The sequence below is a fragment of the Gymnodraco acuticeps genome, unplaced genomic scaffold, assembly GCF_902827175.1.
Source record: "Gymnodraco acuticeps unplaced genomic scaffold, fGymAcu1.1, whole genome shotgun sequence".
NCBI lineage: Eukaryota > Metazoa > Chordata > Actinopteri > Perciformes > Bathydraconidae > Gymnodraco > Gymnodraco acuticeps.
Window position 1 is genome coordinate 40,103 of NW_022989770.1, and position 23,174 is coordinate 63,276.

General features: G+C 40.2%; 1 protein-coding gene across 4 annotated transcripts in view; it reads left to right on the plus strand.

Annotated features, from left to right (window-relative positions):
• The first annotated feature begins 4,993 nt into the window (after window positions 1-4,993).
• LOC117548410 (membrane cofactor protein-like) overlaps window positions 4,994-23,174 on the plus strand; it is a 43,855-nt gene continuing 25,674 nt past the window's right edge. For all 4 annotated transcript variants that reach the window (XM_034219707.1, XM_034219716.1, XM_034219724.1 and 1 more), the window contains exons 1-6: window positions 4,994-5,076; window positions 5,165-5,353; window positions 7,902-8,001; window positions 10,892-10,965; window positions 16,341-16,520; window positions 20,166-20,225. In XM_034219707.1, the coding sequence (XP_034075598.1) occupies window positions 5,019-5,076; window positions 5,165-5,353; window positions 7,902-8,001; window positions 10,892-10,965; window positions 16,341-16,520; window positions 20,166-20,225 (661 nt within the window). In that variant the 5' untranslated portion in view covers window positions 4,994-5,018. The remainder of the gene's footprint in view (window positions 5,077-5,164; window positions 5,354-7,901; window positions 8,002-10,891; window positions 10,966-16,340; window positions 16,521-20,165; window positions 20,226-23,174) is intronic.

The window sequence follows — 23,174 nt, forward strand, 5'->3', positions numbered from 1 at the left end:
AAAATCCGGGGATCTTCCCCCCCTAGCAGATTTAGCATTTTCTCCATTAGCTGGGATGGCTTGCTGTCTCCTAGGCCTTGAATGTCAAGTATCTGGCGGGCCCTCTCCTTAGCAGATAAGCTAAATGTCTTAAGGAGAAGGGCCTTAATCGCCTCATATTTGCCATGATGTGGGGGGGCTGCGATGAATCCCACCAACCTGGACGACGTGGAGCTCCCCAGCGCTGCTACCACATGGTAGTATTTTAGGTCCCCGTCACGGACCTGTCGGCAGGCGAAATGTGCCTCCACGTGTGCGAACCATGCCTCCGCGGCGTGCTCCCAGAATTCCGGCAGCTTTATGAAAACATCGCGCTCAGCCATGTTCGTTAATTTTCCGGAAACTTTCTCGGAAAAGTCAGGGTCACCAGTGTAGTGCCGTGAAAAGAGAGTCGGAGGCGGTGTATTAAGAATGGAGTTCCAATCTTTATTATCCATTACTTTCAGAGAGGTTAACACATGCACTGCTCTGCCTGATGAGCTAGCAGGAATGGCAGCTAAAGCTACAGGTGTTCCCCACTAAAGGGTCCGTGTGGCAACACAATAAGCAAGGTGAATTATGTCCAATAACGTGTCACCACAATACTACTTTATACTTGTACTCTACTATTGAGTAGAAGTACTCAGATCTTGATTAAAAGTAGAAGTACTCAGATCTTGATTAAAAGTAGAAGTACTTGAGTAAAAGTACAAGTACTCAGATATTGTACTTGAGTAAAAGTAGAAGTACTCAGATCTTGTACTTGTGTAAAAGTAGAAGTATTCAGACCTTGTACTTGAGTAAAAGTAGAAGTACTCAAGTCTTGAACTTGAGTAAAAGTAGAAGTACTCAGATCGTGTTCTTGAGTAAAAGTAGAAGTACTCAAGTCTTGAACTTGAGTAAAAGTAGAAGTACTCAGATCGTGTACTTGAGTAAAAGTAGAAGTACTCAGATCTTGAGTAGAAGTACCAGAGTGTAGTAATACTCTGTTACAGTAAAAGTCCTGCTTTCAAAATGTTCCTCAAGTGAAAGTAGAAAAGTATTCTCATCAAAATATAGTGAAAGCAGTGGCGGTTCTACGGGGTGGCACGGGGTGGCAGCTGCCACCTCAGAAAAATGCCTTGCTACCCCATTTGGCAGCTTTGTTTTGAAAGAAAAGTTGTGGCTCATCGAACATTTATGAGAGAAAATCTCTAATGTCCGAGTGCAATGAATGCAGCACAAGACGTGAGCCTTGTAACCCCTCCCCCGGCCCTGGCGCGAGCCTGGAAATATGATTGGCGGCGATTTCATTTGAACGGGGGACAGCTCAAAACGAGAAGCATTTCGGATCCAAGTAGACGGAAGGAATGAGGTATTTGCAGTCTACAATGACAGAGAAGAGCCTGTCAGGTTTGGCTGTAAGGCAAGGGAAGGGAAGTTTATTTATATAGCACTTTTCTGTACGCGACAATTCAAAGTGCTTTACAAAACAAATTAAAAGACTTTTTAGGAGTGTCGGGCATAACAGCTAAATGCTGTCTCTCCATGTTTTGTTGTTACTCAAACATAGAGCCGATAGCAGACCCGTCCCAGAAGACCTGAGGCACCTTGATGGCTCGTAATTATGCAGGAGTTCAACAATATACTTTGGTCCTAAACCATGTAATGATTTAAAAACTAGCAATAGTACTTTAAAATCAATGATGTGGCCGACTGGAAGCCAGTGTAGAGATTTCAGAACCGGACTGATGTGATCCACTCTTTTAGTGTGAGTGAGGACTCGAGCAGCAGCGCTCTGGATCAGCTGCAGCTTTCTGATGGATTGTTTAGTGAGCCCTGTGAAGACACTATTGCAGTAGTCGAGTGAGTCTACTAAAGATAAAAGCATGGACAAGCTTTTCTAAGTCCTGTTGTGACATTAGTTTTTTAATCCTCGATGTTCTTCAGGCTGTACTCAGCATTGAATCAAAACGCACCATAGCTTTAAATCTTAATACGTTTGTGAGGCGTTTTGCTGATCAAGATGGTAATCGCCACATTCAGCTGTTATCGGCAGCTTGATGCTCTGCTCACGGATGAGTCGATGAGAATAATAAACTGTTAAGATGATGACCTTACGTGTGTATAATAGTTTTCTTCTTTGTGGGGGTCTGCCCCCAAAAACAGTTTCAAGTCCTGAGAAAGTCAAATAAGACGGTGTGTAAAACTTCACTGCCCAGCCAACAGAAAGTAACCACTTTGATTTAACTAGGCCAGCAGGTAAGGACTCTCCACTGGATCATAGCTGCCGCGATGTTTATGTTTTAGCTGAATACACATTTTTTAACCCTAATTGATGCAGTTAGTCACTTCTTTAATGTTTGTTCTTTCTGATGTAAAGTCAAGGTTGTAAGTGTTTGCAGTGAAGTCGTGGGGCGCTGAACTGTTCTTTTGATTCTTTTGATTTATGATAGTAATTACTTGTCTTTCAAATTTGAAGGAGGGTCAGCAAGCATCTTGAGGAACATTCATCATTAACTCCTCCAAAAAATATAGTTTATTTAATAATAACACTGAATATGTGAATCATAACAGTGATTGACAGCTGATAAGAATAATAATACGTTTTATTTCGAGGCGCCTTTCAGGACACCCAAGGTCGCCTTACAGTGCATTTAAAAGTCAAAACGGCTAAAACAAAAACGGAACACAATTTAATCGAACCGACAAGGCAATACAGCAGCATAAAACATAAAACAGACAAGAGTGTGGAGTGACGGAGTGAGAGGAGGATCCGTGATGGCAGGTTGAATGTGTTTTAGAGTGAGTAGGCCGGTTTAAACAGGTGGGTTTTGAGGTGGGATTTGAATATCGTGATGGAGTCAGACTGTTTGATGTGTGGAGGCAGAGAGTTCCAGAGCCTGGGCGCGGTGCAGCTAAAAGCCCTGGCTCCCATGGTGCTAAGGCGGGAGGTGGGGACAGTCAGGAGTCCGGCTGAGGATGAGCGCAGGGAGCGGGAGGGGGTGTATTCCTGGAGGAGGTTTGAGAGATAGGTGGGGGTGAGGTTGTTGAGGGCTTTGTATGTAAGCAGAAGGTTTTTTTAGTCAATCCGGTGCTGAACAGGGAGCCAGTGAAGTTGGATGAGGATGGGGGTGATGTGGTCAGACCATTTGGTACAGGTAATGATCCGGGCAGCCGAGTTTTGAATGATTTGGAGTCTGTTGAGTAGTTTTGTGGGTAGGCCAGAGAGGATATCATTACAGTGGTCAATCCGGGTTGTGACAAATGCATTAACCAGGATTTCGGTGCTGGATTGTGAAAGGGATGTGTTAGAGCCATTTTACCTTTTGTTATTATTGTCTGAATGTTAGGCTTAATAATAATATAAATTAGATTATACTGTAAATTATCGACTATTTTTGTGAGTCACATTATGGTTTAAAATGCATTCATTTAAGGCTCACTTATTATTTGTGATATGTGCGTCAGTATCACGTGCATGGCTATGCCTATATATGGTAGATTGATGGGACACAGCTGGGGGTGATAGACGGGGAAATGGAAAAGTCTTTTGACCGTGTTCTTTTTGTTACTTTGGAAAATGATACACTTTTTAGTGACTATGAAGCGAAGAAATGTGTCCTCCTGTATGTGCCGTGTGGATCAAGGAACAAAGCTCATCTGATTCAACTACGATCTCCGCTGAATTGTTTGGAAACAAAGAGAGGCGCGTCAAAACCCACAACCCCTATAGAGGTGGCGATTAAATTGTAGACAAGGATCAAGACGCCACCACAGGATGGGCGGAGTCTGGAAATGTTGCGGATATGGAAGAAGGCAGTCCGGGTGATGTTTTTTATGTGGGGTGCAAACGAAAGGGTGCTGTCCAGGATGACGCCAAGGCTTTTGACTTGGCTGGTGAAGGATACAGGGAAGCCGTCGATCATGATGCTTGGGGGTGGGGTGGTTAGGATTTTGGAGAGGGTGTTTTTTGAGCCGATGAGCAGGGCCTCAGTTTTACTACCATTTAGCTTCAGGAAGTTCCTGCTCATCCAGCTCCTGATATCCTGGAGGCAGGTGGTGAGGGAGGTGGGCGGGAGGGCGGTGTTGGGTTTGGTTGAGATATAGACTTGCTTGTCGTCAGCATAGTGGAAAGTGGATGCCATGGTGACGGAGGATTGTGCCTAGTGGGAGGAGGTAAATGATGAATAGGAGTGGACCCAATACTGATGTATTGCTGACAGCTGATAGGAATAATATGATTGTTAATAGTATCATATTCATACAGACAAACATCGATGAGACAGTTAATGTACTTATTGCAGCAGTCTGCATAGATGTGGTTCCCCTGCTGGTCTAAGAGTGAAACTCATTCAGTTATTGTTCAGTTAAAATTCATTCAATGATGTCTGCCACCTTGTAAGGCTTTACTGATGTGCCACAATAATGTCACCTGATGTTATTGAGTTAAAATAAATATTGTGGCTTTCCAAGTTAACATTGATTGATATGACTGCATTTAAATCAGCATATACTTCTGCCAGGGGATGCCACCCATGAATATTTTTCTAGATCCGCCCCTGAGTGAAAGTAGCGACAGTAAAAGTAGTCGTTGTTTGATTGGTCCATTTCAGAATAATATATATGATATGTTTTATAATGATTGATCATGAAAGTGTTCTCAAAGCTGGTGAAGGTGCAGCTAGTTTGAATGACTTTGTATACTGCAGGGTAGCTGGTGGATTCACTCCAGGTGGAACTAAAGTCTGATTCAACACTTGATTATATTTCACATCATTCATCCACATCCACATCCACATCCACAAGTAACTAAAGGTATTAAACACATGTAGTGAAGGAAAAGTACACCATGTACCTCTGAACTGTAGTGCAGTAGAAGTACACAGTAGCATAACATGCAAATACTCAAGTAAAGTACCTCAAACTTGTACTTAAGTAAATCTAATTCATTACTTTACATTTGAACCATCACATGTTTTAATGTTTTAATGTTTCTCTTCACCAGACGGTCTTAAATCATGGCGGCCTCCTTCCTCCTGCTCCTGACCTGTGTTGGCCTTTTCCTTTCAGCTCAAGGTCAGTGGTTATAATCTCGCTGCAGATATGACATTAGTCCTGTTTTGATTCTACGTTACACATTAACTTCTGGACGTTCCCTCCCCAGCTCAGGACTGCTCCAGCCCTGTGGGAGGAGACAACATGGGGCTGAAGGGGAACGACATACTTTTACAATCTTTCCCCGACGGGACAAAAGTTACGTTTGCTTGTGATGTTGGCTACGTTACTGCTGGAGGATCTGCATCCATCACCTGCACTGCGGGAGACTGGAGCTCTTTGAGGATGACGTGTAAAAGTGAGTACTAGTATTTACACGTAGCGGTACAATACCTTTACTCGTCCCACAGAGGAGGACATTTACATTTGAGCCAAAGACAGCTTATGAAGAAGCATGCATACAAATATTAATAGATTAAACTACAAATTACACAATTTACAAAATACATATCCAGTACCAGTTAGCGATATACAGAGGTGTAAAGTAACTAAGTACATTTACTCAAGTATCATTTTGAGGTACTCGTACTTTAACTGAGTGTTTCCATGTTATGCTACTCACTACAGTTCAGAGGTACATGGTGTACTTCTACTCACTACTGTTCAGAGGTACATGGTGTACTTCTACTCACTACAGTTCAGAGGTACATGGTGTACTTCTACTCCACTACAGTTCAGAGGTACATGGTGTACTTCTACTGCACTACAGTTCAGAGGTGCATGGTGTACTTCTACTCCACTACAGTTCAGAGGTACATGGTGTACTTCTACTCACTACTGTTCAGAGGTACATGGTGTACTTCTACTCACTACAGTTCAGAGGTACATGGTGTACTTCTACACCACTACAGTTCAGAGGTACATGGTGTACTTTTACTCCTCTACAGTTCAGAGGTACATGGTGTACTTCTACACCACTACAGTTCAGAGGTACATGGTGTACTTCTACTCCTCTACAGTTCAGAGGTACATGGTGTACTTTTACACCACTACAGTTCAGAGGTACATGGTGTACTTCTACTCCACTACAGTTCAGAGGTACATGGTGTACTTCTACTGCACTACAGTTCAGAGGTACATGGTGTACTTCTACTCCTCTACAGTTCAGAGGTACATGGTGTACTTCTACTCCTCTACAGTTCAGAGGTACATGGTGTACTTCTACTCCTCTACAGTTCAGAGGTACATGGTGTACTTCTACTCCACTACAGTTCAGAGTTACATGGTGTACTTCTACTCCTCTACAGTTCAGAGGTACATGGTGTACTTCTACTCCTCTACAGTTCAGAGGTACATGGTGTACTTCTACACCATTACAGTTCAGAGGTACATGGTGTACTTCTACTCCTCTACAGTTCAGAGGTACATGGTGTACTTCTACTCCACTACAGTTCAGAGGTACATGGTGTACTTCTACACCACTACAGTTCAGAGGTACATGGTGTACTTCTACACCACTACAGTTCAGAGGTACATGGTGTACTTCTACACCACTACAGTTCAGAGGTACATGGCGTACTTCTACTGCACTACAGTTCAGAGGTACATGGTGTACTTCTACACCACTACAGTTCAGAGGTACATGGCGTACTTCTACTGCACTACAGTTCAGAGGTACATGGTGTACTTCTACTCCACTACAGTTCAGATGTACATGGTGTACTTCTACACCACTACAGTTCAGAGGTACATGGTGTACTTCTACACCACTACAGTTCAGAGGTACATGGCGTACTTCTACTGCACTACAGTTCAGAGGTACATGGTGTACTTCTACTCCACTACAGTTCAGATGTACATGGTGTACTTCTACTCCACTGCATGTATTTAATCCCTTTAGTTACTTCACAGATGTGGATGAATGATGTGAAATATAATCAAGTGTTGAATCAGACTGTAGTTCCACCTGGAGTAAATCCACCAGCTACCCTGCAGTATACAAAGTCATTCAAACTAGCTGCACCTTCACCAGCTTTGAGAACACTTTCATGATCAATCATTATAAAATACATCATATATATTATTCTGAAATGGACCAATCTGCACAACGACTTATTTTACTGTCGCTACTTTCACTATATTTTGAAGATAATACTTTTCAACTTTCACTTGAGGAACATTTTGAATGCAGGACTTTTACTGTAACAGAGTATTCCTACACTCTGGTACTTCTACTTTTACTCAAGTACAAGATCTGAGTACTTCTACTTTTACTCAAGTACAAGATCTGAGTACTTCTACTTTTATTCAAGTACAAGATCTGAGTACTTCTACTTTTACTCAAGATCAAGATATGAGTAGGCCTACTTCTACTTTTACTCAAGTACAAGATCTGAGTACTTCTACTTTTACTCAAGTACAAGATCTGAGTACTTCTACTTTTACTTGAGGAACATTCTGAATGCAGGACTTTTACTGTATCAGAGTATTCCTACACTCTGGTACTTCTACTTTTACTCAAGTACAAGATCTGAGTACTTCTACTTTTACTCAAGTACAAGATCTGAGTACTTCTACTTTTACTCAAGTACAAGATCTGAGTACTTCTACTTTTACTCAAGTACAAGATCTGAGTACTTCTTCTTGTACTCAAGTACAATATCTGAGTACTTCTACTTTTACTCAAGTACAAGATCTGAGTACTTCTACTTTTACTCAAGTACAAGATCTGAGTACTTCTACTTTTACTCAAGTACAAGATCTGAGTACTTCTACTTTTACTTGAGGAACATTCTGAATGCAGGACTTTTACTGTAACAGAGTATTCTTACACTCTGAAACACAGATATCCAGAAATGTTTAAGGGATGAATTTAATCCTAAGGGTTTTTTCTGTTGTTTTTTAAGGGAAGCAATGTGGCGCTTTTGAAGACGTGCCAAATGGAAGCGTGGATTATTCTGAAGGGAATGAGTTCGGAGACAAACTGACGGTCACCTGCAAACCTGGGTGAGTCACACACCCATAAAAACTGAGCAAAGGTTTATTAATAAATAAAATAAAAATATATAAAATCCACAAAAGATGAGCAGGGGTCTATCAGGGGTCCGAGGGCCAAAACTATTCCAAGAGACACTTTCGGGGGCCAGCGATTTTGAGTGGGGGGCGAACGCACTAACCACTCCGCCAACGCCACAGTCACCCCCGCCGTGCGGGCCGGATGAGAATGTCTGGCGGGCCGGATGTGGCCCGCGGGCCACCAGTTGATGGTCACTGATCTATAGCATACAGAATACATTGGAATATAATAGACCAACGTACTACTCAACAAATATATACATAGGATGATTAGATGTTGAGAAGCGATGCACAAGTTAAAATGTCATTAAAATACAAAAATTAGATATATTTTCATCTTATCCCTAACATGACAATTGTGTTGTTCTAGCAGCAAGTTTACAAGGCTTTGCACATGAGTCAAAACTATAATAAAATACAAAATAAAATACCAAAGTAAAGGACAAATAGACACTAAATATATACATATGAACAGCAGAGTATGTAAGGAACGCACAGAATAAAATATAGAGAATAACTTACTACCAACCTACTATTTCAATAAAAAATATATAAATAACCACAGGAAACTTAAAGGTGGGGTAAGTTTGATGAACCGGCTCGAGACCCCGGTTCCGGGGGCCTCCTGCAACATCTTGCAGGAAACAGTGTCTGAGGGCATGTTCATTTAATAAACTATGAATGTTTTATATCCATGTAACGGAAAGAAACTCATCTAACTGATCATTTTAATTTGTTTCCCAAAAAAAAACACAACGCTAACGCTGATCCTCTGAATTAGCAACGAGCGAAAAATGCTAACAGATGACTGCACCGAGATTCACTCACTAAACCTTATTATTTATCTTTGCTGCACATCCAACCCATCGTTTCACATCGTGAGGGGACACAGAATCGATGGGTACCCTCATTATCACTCAATTATACGAACTCGTGGAGATAATAACAAGAACAGACATCAAAATATATGGCGCTAGGTAGCCAAAAACGCTAACATGGCTCACCTGTGTGGTAGTCTGGTCAAAACTGGTCTTCAATGGCATTCAAACGATAAACGCTGCTGAAGTTAATCCATAGGTTAATCCAATGTGTCACTTTGAATGATTTCTTAAGTGAAAGGAGTCCTCTGGGGACTCCTTTCACTGTCGCACCGTTGAAATGCATGCTGGGGGACAGCGCCAAGCGTAGCAGCAGAACATGTGAGGCTGCAGATGCACGCTGAATATTTTACATTTTATTCCAATTCCATTTCAATGTAAATACTGCTATATGTTTTTATGTTATTATAGTTTTCGTAAAATAGTTCTCTATCTGTGTTTTAAAAACAGTTTTTACTTTGATGTATGCACCACGACATCAAGTCAAACTCCTCGTACGTGTCAACCTATCTGGAGATAAACCTGATTCTGATTCTGAAGAACTGGAGATTGCTGTTGTTGTTGTTGTTAATACATTTAAATCATTGAACCATAAATAAATACCGTGATGCCGTTCTAATTTGGAAAAGGCCGTGATATGAGTTTTTTTGTCGTCCCGCCTTATTTAGACATAGATGACACACGTGTACACATTGTTCATTTGAATTATAATTATAATTGGAATGCAACAGGTAGAGGTTAAGCACAATATGCTCTCTGAGTGTTCAGGGTTGTTAACCTGTTTTTGTTGTGTCTCAGGGCTTCTTCACATTTAAAAACCTATGAATGTGTCATACCCACCTAACGGGAAGAAACTCCGCTATCAGACGATACGAACCATTTTTACCGAAACAAAACACAAGTCTCACAAGAAGCGTCTAAATGAGCCCTGAGCGAAAAATTGCTAACACACTCAGCACAGAACTCACGATAAAATACCCTTATTACTTATCGGATCTGCACAAACAAGATATCGATTAGCAAAATGAGATTCCACAGAAGTATAAGTATCATCACTGAGCGATCAGAACCCGCGACAGGGGAAGCGAACACAGACATCACACAATGTAGCTTTAGGGAGGAAACACGGCCAAATTGTCTTACCCTTTGCTGTTATTCTGATCAAAAGTCGTGTTCAATGGCATTACAATGATAACAACGCTGCTGAAGGTAATCTATAGGTTAATCCAATGTGTCTGTCACTTTGAAATTATTCCTGATAATCCATCCTCATATTTACTAGTTTGAGCCTAGGTTTCAGATTTCAGAGCGTAAGATAGGTTTCGCTTTGGGCAAACTGCGTGCGCATAGCTCTCACTCCTCAATGGTAACGTGTGTGTGTGTGGAACTTCCCCTTCGATTATATTGGCTCTAACGGTTCAAAAGAGATGTCAATCATCAAAATCGACCAATGGGTTCCAGAGAAACGGCAAATCCACCCAAATGACCCCAGAAGTTTTTTGTTGTGCTAAACCTCTCTAAAAAGGTCAAATGTCACTTGTTTTGCATCAATCTTGATACAGGGTACTTATTACATGTTATAGTTTGGATTCCTAAAGCTTTTAGTCTACCATACCATCATCCAAGGTTAGTTTTCACTATAAGTAATGGTTTATTTTTGGACGGACACTATAATTTACATTTTTTTTACTATGTTCAATCTGAATTTTCTTTAACATAAAAAACATCTATATTGATTCTGACTCTTCTACATCCAACTCACAGGTTTATCATTGCTTTGAGAACAAAGATTATTAATGTACCCCTTTTAGAAGTGAAGATATTGTCATTTGTCCTGGGAACGTCATTTTCGAGACCTGAAAAACAGGCTCCAGGCTTAACAGGTCAAAGGAAGAACATCTGCTCAAAAACAAATACGTTTTTTTTCTTATTTCTCTAATTAGTTACGATTTGGTTGGAAATCCGAATATCCTTTGTGGCAACGAGGGCTGGATGGGCCGGCCGCCTGTGTGTGAAGGTGAGTCTGTGTGTTTATACATCTATAATAAACTACCAGAGGGGGAAGTACAAATACTTTGTTACTGTACTTAAGTACATGTTTCTGGTATCAGTACTTTACTCCACTACTTATTTTTCTGACCACTTTTTACTTTGACTTCTTACATTTTGAACTCAAATACCTGTACTTTCTACTTCTAACACTTTGAACACAAATACCTGTACTTTCTACTTCTTACATGTTGAACACAAATACCTGTACTTTCTACTTCTCTCATGTTGAACTCAAATACCTGTACTTTCTACTTCTTACATGTTGAACTCAAATACCTGTACTTTCTACTTCTTACATGTTGAACACAAATACCTGTACTTTCTACTTCTTACATGTTGAACCCAAATACCTGTACTTTCTACTTCTCACATGTTGAACCCAAATACCTGTACTTTCTACTTCTTACATTTTGAACTCAAATACCTGTACTTTCTACTTCTTACATTTTGAACTCAAATACCTGTACTTTCTACTTCTTACATTTTGAACTCAAATACCTGTACTTTCTACTTCTTACATTTTAAGGCGAGACACCCCAGGTGAATAGGGTAATTTTTTTTAACTTAAAGGTATCAGCTAGAAATGTCTCCAGTTAATTACTTCCAATAAGGCAATTGTTTTTTGTATTACAAGTTTTCTGAAATAGCATGTTTAAATATGCAAATTACCCATTATTTCATTAAATATGCACATATTTTAACACATTTCAGGAATCGAAATCTGAACTTTGGATAAAGCCAGGTTCAAAATTCTCGTTTCATTTTGTAGTCATATTAGTATCTAAGGCTTTTTCAGAAGGGATATTGGATATCTCTTTGTATCACTCCATAAATCAGAAAATACTGTCCACAGCCCTAAAATATCAATTTTCGCCATGTTTTTAGGTATACAATGTTGTATAATTCAGGCTATGAATGATATATGAACAAACCCTTCTGTAAAAGCCTTCATAACATTGATAGGAATATAACTGGAAGGTTTGGTGTATGTACGTGCTACTGAAGTTGAAATTTCGAACTCAGAGTAGGAGAAAAAACTCATTTTGAGAAAACGACCTTTAAAGATTGCAGTGAGGCGCTAGCTAAACCCTCCTGTTCTTTGGATGACAGCTTGCGCCTCGACGCACTCCGTGAAGGTATTTCATGTTCGGGGTCATTTGTTTTTTGTATAACCTTGCTTCGTGCAAGTGACAATTGTTGTTGTCTTCTCTGTGAACGTTTTTTTCGCCGTTCTTTTGCCATTTTGAGATTTCAATTTCTAGCGGAAAGCTAACCAGGAAGTGTTTTAGCACACCACGTGACGCATCTGAACGAATCACGTTGTCAGAAATTGACACCAGCCAATGAGATTTCGTTTCTTGGTTTAAGACCCCTTTGTGCTTTCACGATTGGTTGCTGATACAAAGGAAATGACCATATTTGGATCCGATGCGATTGTGCAGGAGAGACACAGCTTTCCAGCGATACCTCTGTTGACATGGTGCACACAGCGGTCGCAGTACTTTATGTTACGTTAGAATGCTAACTTTTGGTGAATTTAGGAGAAATCTACAGACGCAAATAGAGAAACTATAGTAAAATAAACACTTAAATGTGTATTTTGTACGTTTTCCTTCCAAAAGCCTGAAAGAAAACATGTTGTGGAATCAAAATAGCACAAAATCTCAAAATTGACCAGTACTTGAAAAACGATGTTTTTGCCTGCCGTGTCTCGCCTTAAACCCAAATACCTGTACTTTCTACTTCTTACATGTTGAACCCAAATACCTGTACTTTCTACTTCTTACATGTTGAACTCAAATACCTGTACTTTCTACTTCTTACATGTTGAACTCAAATACCTGTACTTTCTACTTCTTACATGTTGAACCCAAATACCTGTACTTTCTACTTCTTACATGTTGAACTCAAATACCTTTACTTTCTACTTCTTACATGTTGAACTCAAATACCTGTACTTTCTACTTCTTACATGTTGAACTCAAATACCTGTACTTTCTACTTCTCACATGTTGAACACAAATACCTGTACTTTCTACTTCTTACATGTTGAACCCAAATACCTGTACTTTCTACTTCTTACATGTTGAACTCAAATACCTGTACTTTCTACTTCTTACATGTTGAACTCAAATACCTGTACTTTCTACTTCTTACATGTTGAACTCAAATACCTGTACTTTCTACTTCTTACATGTTGAACTCAAATACTTGTACTTTCTACTTCTCTCATTTCCCAAACAGCTGGTTCCTTTAGTCTGAATGTGTGTTTGATGCGTGATCATTATTCTTTAGAGTCATTGCGTGCCTATTGATTTGAACACGATCCGTGTATCCATCATTTCCTGGTCTTCTCTAAAGAAGAGGGACCAATGGAAACGTTGTCATGTTGCCGTTGTTCAGCATGGAAACATTCATTAGCTAACAATGACATTATTGTTCTATTAATATAAAGGGAGGTCAGGTACTCTTTAAAACAGCTGCTAGTTATGGGTACTTTCTACTGAAGTACATTTCAAAGCCTCTTTACTTTCACTTGAGTAAAGAAGTTTAGTCAGTACTTCTACTTTCACCAGAATATCTTTAAACACGAGTATCTGTACTTCTACTTGAGTTAAGGATACTTTTACCATCCCTGTAAATGACTACTAACATCAGGTCCCAGATCTCAGAGGCTGGCGCAAAATGATATCTGAGTTGGTTCCCCTGGATAATATACTAATGTTCTAGCGTATTTGCATCTGCTATGTGATTACTGAGTTTGTAACATAGAAACTCTCCGTCTCTTCCCATGTATTGAATGTTTCAGTGATGTACTGTCATCCTCCGAAGACTCCGACCATCGGCAGCTTCTATCCGGTCAAAGATGCGTATGAATACAGAGAGGTGATCCTGTTCTCCTGTCCTGAACCTTTCACCCTGAACGGATCGAAGTCTCTGTCCTGCTCATTTAAAAACCTATTCATGTGTCATACCCACTTAACGGTTAGAAACTCAGCTAACTGACGATATGAACCATTTTTACCTAAACAAAACACAATTTTCACTAGAAGCGTCTAAATGAGCCCTGAGCGAAAAAATGCTAACACGCTTAGCACAGAACTCACGGTAGAAATACTTTATTACTAATCGGATCTGCACAAGCAAGATATCAGATTCCACTGATTCTATAGGTATTAGTATCATCACTGAGCGACAGGGGAAGCAAACACAGACATCACAACACGTAGCTTAACGGAGCTAAAAACGGGAAATAGTCTTACCTTTGCTGTTATTCTGATCAAAAGTCGTGTTCAATGGCATTAAAACGATAAAAACGCTGAAGGTTAATCCATAGTGTAAGGGAAACTTCTGCAGCAATGGAGAGTCAGGACTCAGAGAGACACGAGGAGAGTTGGAGCTTTGATGTCAAACACTGGTGTTTTATTACAAGTATCGGCCGGAGAATTTCACATCACAAGTCACAGCAGCCAGAGGTTCTGACTGCCCGGAGAGTTGCCACATCAATTCTGCCCAGTCTCTCTCTCGATAGACCTTTTAACTAGTTTACAGAGAGTTAATCAACAGCTGGGAACACTGGAGATATCCCCAACATCTGGAGACACTCAATCACTTGTCTGACTCTTAGGCTCTGTGTCCGAGAGTTGACTAGTCATAGACTGAGAAATATCAACATATGACTGCATTAGCACATTCCTTACGGGAGATAACAGAGTCAGGGTTGGTCGTAAACGTCAACACACAGAAAGGTTAAATATCTTAGGAGTAAGGAAGAATTATTCCCTAACACATAGGTTAATCCAATGTGTCTGTCACTTTGGATGATTACTGATAATCCATCATCATATTTATGGCAAAAACTGAGTTTTCATATATAGCTGCATGAGTGTATGACAGCTTCCGGTTTGGGGCATTCTGGCTATGCATCACTCATTCACCAATGGGTAATGTTTAGATGGATTTGAGGAACTTCCCCTTCATTTCTATTGGCTCTAACGGTTAAAAAGAGATGTCAATCGACCGTCAAATCCACCGTGGTGTTTTTTTTTCTTCTAAATCTCTCTAAAAAGGTCAAATGTCACTTGTTTTGAATCAATCTTGATACAGGGTACTTATTATATGTTATAGTTTGGATTCCTAAAGCTTTTAGTCTACCTTACCATCATTCAAGGGTGGTTTCACTATAAGTAATGCTTTATGGACACTATAATTAAAAATGTTTTACTATGTTCAATCTGAATTTACTTTCAAATAAAAAAATTCTATATTGATTCTGACTCTTCTACGTCCAACTCACAGGTTTATCATTGCTTTGAGAAAAAAGATTATTAATTTTTCCCTTTTAGAAGATATGGTCCTTTGTTCTGAGAATGTCATTTTCAAGCCTGAGACCTGGAACACAGGCTCAGGGCTAAACAGGTTAAACATCTTATGTTTATATTAATATCTTTATTTGATCCTTTTATTGGATGTCTGCACCCTCTTACTCTCGCCGTGCGCCCTCAAACCAAAACGCAGGTTTTCCCTGTAAAATGTTAAAGTGATGCCAGAAAACAATATTCCTGCTCGTCAGAAACTGAATAATGACGTCAGGCGGCAGAGACAGCTTAATTACGGGATGGATGTCCGGTGGGTCTGACACTGAAACTGAGATTTTTGTTTCTTTTCCTTTTCTCTGTAGAGGAAGTAAAGAAATCTCTGGATTTATTTGTTGTTTGAGGAGCAACATATGACTCAGCAGTAGGGATGGGTTTCGTTTTTTTATCGGTACCGGTATTTTTCGATACTCTTATCGATACTTTTCAAAAGTGGATAATATCGTCTGTTAGCTGAGTTTTCTTCCCGTTAAGTGGGTATGACATATGAATAGGTTGTTCAATGTTAAGAAGCCTTGAGACGCTGTTTCTTGCAAGATGTTGCGTCTGCCCCTGGGAGTCTCACAACAACAAGAGCGCTGTTAGGAGAGATGACGAGTGGCATTCACAGTGGCCAATCAGAGGGGTACTCAAACCGGATATGTCACACAGGATGAGGGTTCCCAACCAACCAGAATTGTTTCATCTAAGGAAGTAGCGTAATTCATATACCGATAGCAGCACCGTTTGTCCAGCGGCTTAACGGTATACCGATACCGTCCAATCGGCTACCGGTACTGACTTAGTACCGGTTCTCGATACCCATCCCTACTCAGCAGCTTTAAGACATGAAGACACTTTTATTCACTTCACTTCATTTAACATGTTCCCATTGCATCTCAGCTCTGACTCTAATTTACTCTAAATCAGTTGTTTTTGGAAATTTTTCTGAATTTCCTTCCTGTGTATTTTGATGTTCTTTCAGAGGTAGATTGTAAGGAGCCAGTTGTTGGGTTCGGTCATTGGGATTCGGGGTCGCGGGGCCCCTACACTTACAAGGCTACCGTCACGTTCAAGTGCAACGAGGGGTACAGGATGACAAATTCTGCCACCATAATCTGTGGGATCAACGAACTGTGGGAGCCTGCACTCCCAAAATGTGAAGGTGAGTCTCAAAGAAAATCCTATTTAGATAAACCTGGGGAGTTTCAATTAGGGCTGCGCTATAGAGCGGTGCAGGGAGGACGTATTTACCCTGAAGGAAGCTGCTGGTTCCCTCCACAAAAAGCAATAGGATTCCTCCAGAGGATTTAGGAAAATAGCTGGAAATAAGGTCTGTGGAAAACGACCCTGTTTGATAAATGCACGTTTTGTTCAGCCGGATAATCTCCACATGTCTTCCCTACTTTTATAATGTTGGAATCATAAATCTAATGTCCAGAAGCAAAATGCTAACGTTATGCTATAAAGGAAGTACCTCAGCACCAAATCCCTCCATGACCCACCCCTTACCCACATCGATTCCTGTCTGACAGCTATTAAAACTTGGATGCAACATAACCTCCTCAAACTGAACAGCAACAAAACAGAACTCCTCCTAATCGGCTCCAAATCCACCCTCAGCAAGGTCACTAACATAACTCTCACCATCGACGGCACCATTGTTTCCCCCTCCAATCAGGCACGCCACCTTGGCGTAATCTTTGACCCCACCCTCTCCCTCGAACCTCACATCCGCCAAACAGTCAAAACCTCATTTTTCCACCTCTGCAATATTGCAAAAATCCTACCCTCTCTCACCCGCCCCGCAGCCGAACGACTAATCCATGCCTTCATTTCCTCCCGCCTCGACTACTGCAACTCACTTCTTTACGGCATCAGCACTACATCCCTCAACAGACTCCAACGGGTTCAAAATGCAGCTGCACGTCTCCTCTCGCATACCAAACCATGGCATCACATCACCCCAGTCCTCAAAGACCTCCACTGGCTTCCTGTCTCCCATCGCATCAACTACAAAGTTCTGGTCCTCACCTACAAAGCACTCCACCATCTGGCCCCCTCTTATCTCACAAACTTTCTCACTGCTTATCAACCCCCACGGTCCCTCAGATCCACCGCAGCCGGACTCCTATCCATTCCCACATCCACACTCTGCAGCTTTGGGGACAGAGCCTTCTCAGTGGCAGCTCCTAGGCTCTGGAATCCCTTCCCCCAAGATCTCCTTGACTCTGAGTCCCTCACAGTCTTTCAGTCCCGCCTCAAAACACATCTTTTCAACTCTGTCTACCCATAAGCCCCCCCCTCTCAATCAACTTCCCCTTGACTGCCTTTTTATTTTATTTTTATTTAATTTTTAATTTTACTATACTTACTTGTTTGCCTGTCCTTGTCTGTCTACCCTCCCTCATACTGTAAAGCGTCTTTGAGTTGTGAAAAGCGCTATATAAATAAAATGCATTATTATTATTATTATTATTACAGCAGCACGACTTCAACGTCACGCCAACTTCAGATCCATATTCAAACACACAGATTCTAAATGGAACGAGTTGAAGCGTTTGTTTGAACAGTCTGCAGGAGGCAGGGACTTGCTTTCAAGCAGAACAGAAACTAACTTAGAGGAGTGTTTACGTGTTCGGCGTAATGACGTACAACGGCCTCCACGACTTCTGTAGTCCTGTTCAGCCACTTGGTAACAACCATCGTTTCTCAGACACGTCAACTCTTCAGAAATCACCAGAGGGGTCACTGCTGATGGATTTAATGTCCTAGAACGAAACGTGATCCGTCTCTTCAATGCGTCTCAACCACAGACCTTAGTTCAGATAGTTTCCTAAACCCTATGGAGAGATCCCATTGGCTCTGAGACCAGGGAACAGGAAGTGGAGAAATGCTGACTCACTTCCTGGTTTTAGGACTCATTCCTGCACCGCTCTATTAAGTTGAAATTAATTCTAAATGTGAACGTAAGTCTCAATGAAAATACCCAGAAATGTTAAAGGTCCCATATCATGGCCATTTCTACTGATCATATTTCCATTGTTGAGGTCTGCTAGAATAGATTTAATTTGTGCAATTTTCCAAAATCACATTGGTTTCTCAAACAGCATCTCTGTATAGTCTGTGTATTCACCAGGGGCCTCATTTATTAAGCCTGGCGTAGGATTGGCGTGGGAAGGTTGCTTACGTAGGACAAAGCAAATAAATACGCACCAACACTTTCCGATTCATAAAAGACTGCGTACCGGCACAGGACTTGCGTACGGCACCTCCTACACCGGTTTCCCTTTAAATGCGGCGCAGCTTTTGCGGGCTTCACGTAACGCCCATATTTGCCTATGAATAGTCAAAGAAACGCCCATTCATTCATTCATTCATTCATTCTGACTGACTGCATGAAGGAGATCGCAGGAAATGACGACAGAACAGCTAAAAAAGACATCTCACACCGTGTCAGATTCTGGTTATTTTGGGGAGGTGGAGATAAATCATATTGTTTGGTGGATGCAGTTTGAACCAGAGTAGCAGCATGGAGGTCGGATCGTCACCAACATAAATAAATAAGTGGTCCGAAAAAGGTTAATGACAAAAAGAATACACATAGCCTTCCTCAGGCAGTGTGTTGGTACCGGGGACAGGAGACCCCGCCTTGATGAGAGACTGTAAGAAGTGATCGGGAATCCCTCCGGAGTGGAGTCATGACGACTGGATCTGAATTATGTTTTTGTACTTGGTGGTTTGTGTTCCAGCTGTCGATCAGCTGTGCGCAGCGTCTCCACTGCAGCAACCCTATATCCACCAGTTAAAGGAAATACAACTAATGTGTTGTGTTATATTAGCTGTTAAATGTACCACATATGGTGTTCTTAGTTTCCATACCTCCTGTGTTTTACGAGCGACTTATCAAGTCTTGGCAAACGGCATAAAACATGATTAAACGTGATAGTATATAAAACCATGCTTGTATCTACAACCTATAGAAATGCAACACGGCGTCAGTTTAGACGTAATTCTGTCCTCCTGCTTATCATCATTTATGAGAACACATTTCATAACAAGAGAACATCATCGAGGGGTGATCAATAACATATCCGTATTTATTTATTTCTCCAGGTTATGTGTTTGTGTGCACTGAGGAGTCTCAAACAGGCGTTTGTTTCATCATTTTAAGATTGGCTTTAATCAATTTGTGAAAATGAATTCTTCATATATGATAAATGAGAGGTAACATTTTATTGATTGTTTGGTTCGGATCCTCTTCTATACATATATATTATATTGCAATATAAATCAAAAATAATCCCCAACAGTTCATTTCCTCCATGTCGTGCAGCCTTAGTCTGAACATGAGTCCACCTTTAGTCCAGAAGCACGCTCTGTGGTTTCCTGTTCAGATACATGGAGCTTTGGGGATTTTCTTTATTTCCTCTGTGGTTCCTCACAATCAGGAAGATGCCCCACTTTTTAAGAGACTAGTTTTGCCCTTAATCCAAATTATTTAGAGAAGGTGTTGGTATTTAATTTATATTTCAAAGGTTCATTATTACAGTTTTATTTTGTGTTTTATATGAAGCACAACGTACCATGCTGTTATAATAACATTCTTTATCAGCCTTTGAAACTGAAACCATTTTGGGAGGACAAAAAAAACATATTAATAATCATAATGTTTCATAAACGTGAGACGATTAGTCGACTAAATGCCCGAATTGACGACAATCGGGCGACTAGAGAAATGTTGAGTCGAGGGCAACCCTGATTATTTGTGATATTTGCACTAATTATTATAATGTATTATATTTTGCAGCGGTACCAGCAGATACAACCACCACCACTAAAAGTCCTGAATCCACCACGAAGCCCACAGGTAGAGGCCATTTCAATATCTGTCTCGTTAGGGTGATCAATGATTATTCTGGGATGTTTGATCTGTTTACTGCTCAATGGTTGGATTGGAGTTGAGCTTTCAACGTGGATTTTCTGCTAATATTGCACGCAACGAGGGCTGTCTTATAGCATGTTTAAATATGCAAATTATCCATATCTCATTAAATATGCACATATTTTAACACATTTCAGGAATCGAAATCTGAACTTTGGATAAAGCCAGGTTCAAAATGCTCGTTTCATTTTGTAGTCATATTAGTATCTAAGGCTTTTTCAGAAGGGATATTGGATATCTCTTTTTATCACTCCATAAATCAGAAAATACTGTCCACAGCCCAAAAATATCCATTTTCGCCATGTTTTTAGGTATACAATGTTGTATAATTCAGGCTATGAATGATATATGAACAAACCCTTCTGTAAAAGCCTTCATAATATTGATAGGAATATAACTGGAAGGTTTAGTGTATGTACGTGCTACTGAAGTTGAAATTTCGAACTCAGAGTAGGAGAAAAAACTCATTTTGAGAAAACGACCTTTAAAGATTGCAGTGAGGCGCTAGCTAAACCCTCCTGTTCTTTGGATGACAGCTTGCGCCTCGACGCACTCTGTGAAGGTATTTCATGTTCGGGGTCATTTGTTTTTTGTATAACCTTGCTTCGTGCAAGTGACAATTGTTGTTGTCTTCTCTGTGAACGTTTTTTTCGCCGTTCTTTTGCCATTTTGAGATTTCAATTTCTAGCGGAAAGCTAACCAGGAAGTGTTTTAGCACACCACGTGACATATCTGAACGAATCACGTTGTCAGAAATTGACACCAGCCAATGAGATTTCGTTTCTTGGTTTAAGACCCCTTTGTGCTTTCACGATTGGTTGCTGATACAAAGGAAATGACCATATTTGGATCCGATGCGATTGTGCAGGAGAGACACAGCTTTCCAGCGATACCTCTGTTGACATGGTGCACACAGCGGTCGCAGTACTTTATGTTACGTTAGAATGCTAACTTTTGGTGAATTTAGGAGAAATCTACAGACGCAAATAGAGAAACTATAGTAAAATAAACACTTAAATGTGTATTTTGTATGTTTTCCTTCCAAAAGCCTGAAAGAAAACATGTTGTGGAATCAAAATAGCACAAAATCTCAAAATTGACCAGTACTTGAAAAACGATGTTTTTGCCTGCCGTGTCTCGCCTTAAACCCAAATACCTGTACTTTCTACTTCTTACATGTTGAACTCAAATACCTGTACTTTCTACTTCTTACATGTCATGTTGAACCCAAATACCTGTACTTTCTACTTCTTACATGTTGAACTCAATACCTGTACTTTCTACTTCTTACATGTTGAACTCAAATACCTGTACTTTCTACTTCTTACATGTTGAACCCAAATACCTGTACTTTCTACTTCTTTACATGTTGAACTCAAATACCTTTACTTTCTACTTCTTACATGTTGAACGCAAATACCTGTACTTTCTACTTCTTACATGTTGAACTCAAATACCTGTACTTTCTACTTCTCACATGTTGAACACAAATACCTTACTTTCTACTTCTTACATGTTGAACCCAAATACCTGTACTTTCTACTTCTTACATGTTGAACTCAAATACCTGTACTTTCTACTTCTTACATGTTGAACCCAATACCTTTCTATTCTTACATGTTGAACTCAAATACCTGTACTTTCTACTTCTTACATGTTGAACTCAAATACCTGTACTTTTACTTCTTACATGTTGAAACCAAATACCTGTACTTTCTACTTCTTACATGTTGAACTCAAATACCTTACTTTCTACTTCTTACATGTTGAACTCAAATACCTGTACTTTCTACTTCTTACATGTTGAACTCAAATACCTGTACTTTCTACTTCTTACATGTTGAACCAAATACCTGTACTTTCTACTTCTTACATGTTGAACTCAAATACCTGTACTTTCTACTTCTTACATGTTGAACTCAAATACCTGTACTTTCTACTTCTTACATGTTGAACTCCAATACCTGTACTTTCTACTTCTTACATGTTGAACCCAAATACCTGTACTTTCTACTTCTTACATGTTGAACTCAAATACCTTACTTTCTACTTCTTACATTGTTGAACTCAAATACCTGTACTTTCTACTTCTTACATGTTGCACTCAAATACTTGTACTTTCTACTTCTCTCATTTCCCAAACAGCTGGTTCCTTTAGTCTGAATGTGTGTTTGATGCGTGATCATTATTCTTTAGAGTCATTGCGTGCCTATTGATTTGAACACGATCCGTGTATCCATCATTTCCTGGTCTTCTCTAAAGAAGAGGGACCAATGGAAACGTTGTCATGTTGCCGTTGTTCAGCATGGAAACATTCATTAGCTAACAATGACATTATTGTTCTATTAATATAAAGGGAGGTCAGGTACTCTTTAAAACAGCTGCTAGTTATGGGTACTTTCTACTGAAGTACATTTCAAAGCCTCTTTACTTTCACTTGAGTAAAGAAGTTTAGTCAGTACTTCTACTTTCACCAGAATATCTTTAAACACGAGTATCTGTACTTCTACTTGAGTTAAGGATACTTTTACCATCCCTGTAAATGACTACTAACATCAGGTCCCAGATCTCAGAGGCTGGCGCAAAATGATATCTGAGTTGGTTCCCCTGGATAATATACTAATGTTCTAGCGTATTTGCATCTGCTATGTGATTACTGAGTTTGTAACATAGAAACTCTCCGTCTCTTCCCATGTATTGAATGTTTCAGTGATGTACTGTCATCCTCCGAAGACTCCGACCATCGGCAGCTTCTATCCGGTCAAAGATGCGTATGAATACAGAGAGGTGATCCTGTTCTCCTGTCCTGAACCTTTCACCCTGAACGGATCGAAGTCTCTGTCCTGCTCATTTAAAAACCTATTCATGTGTCAT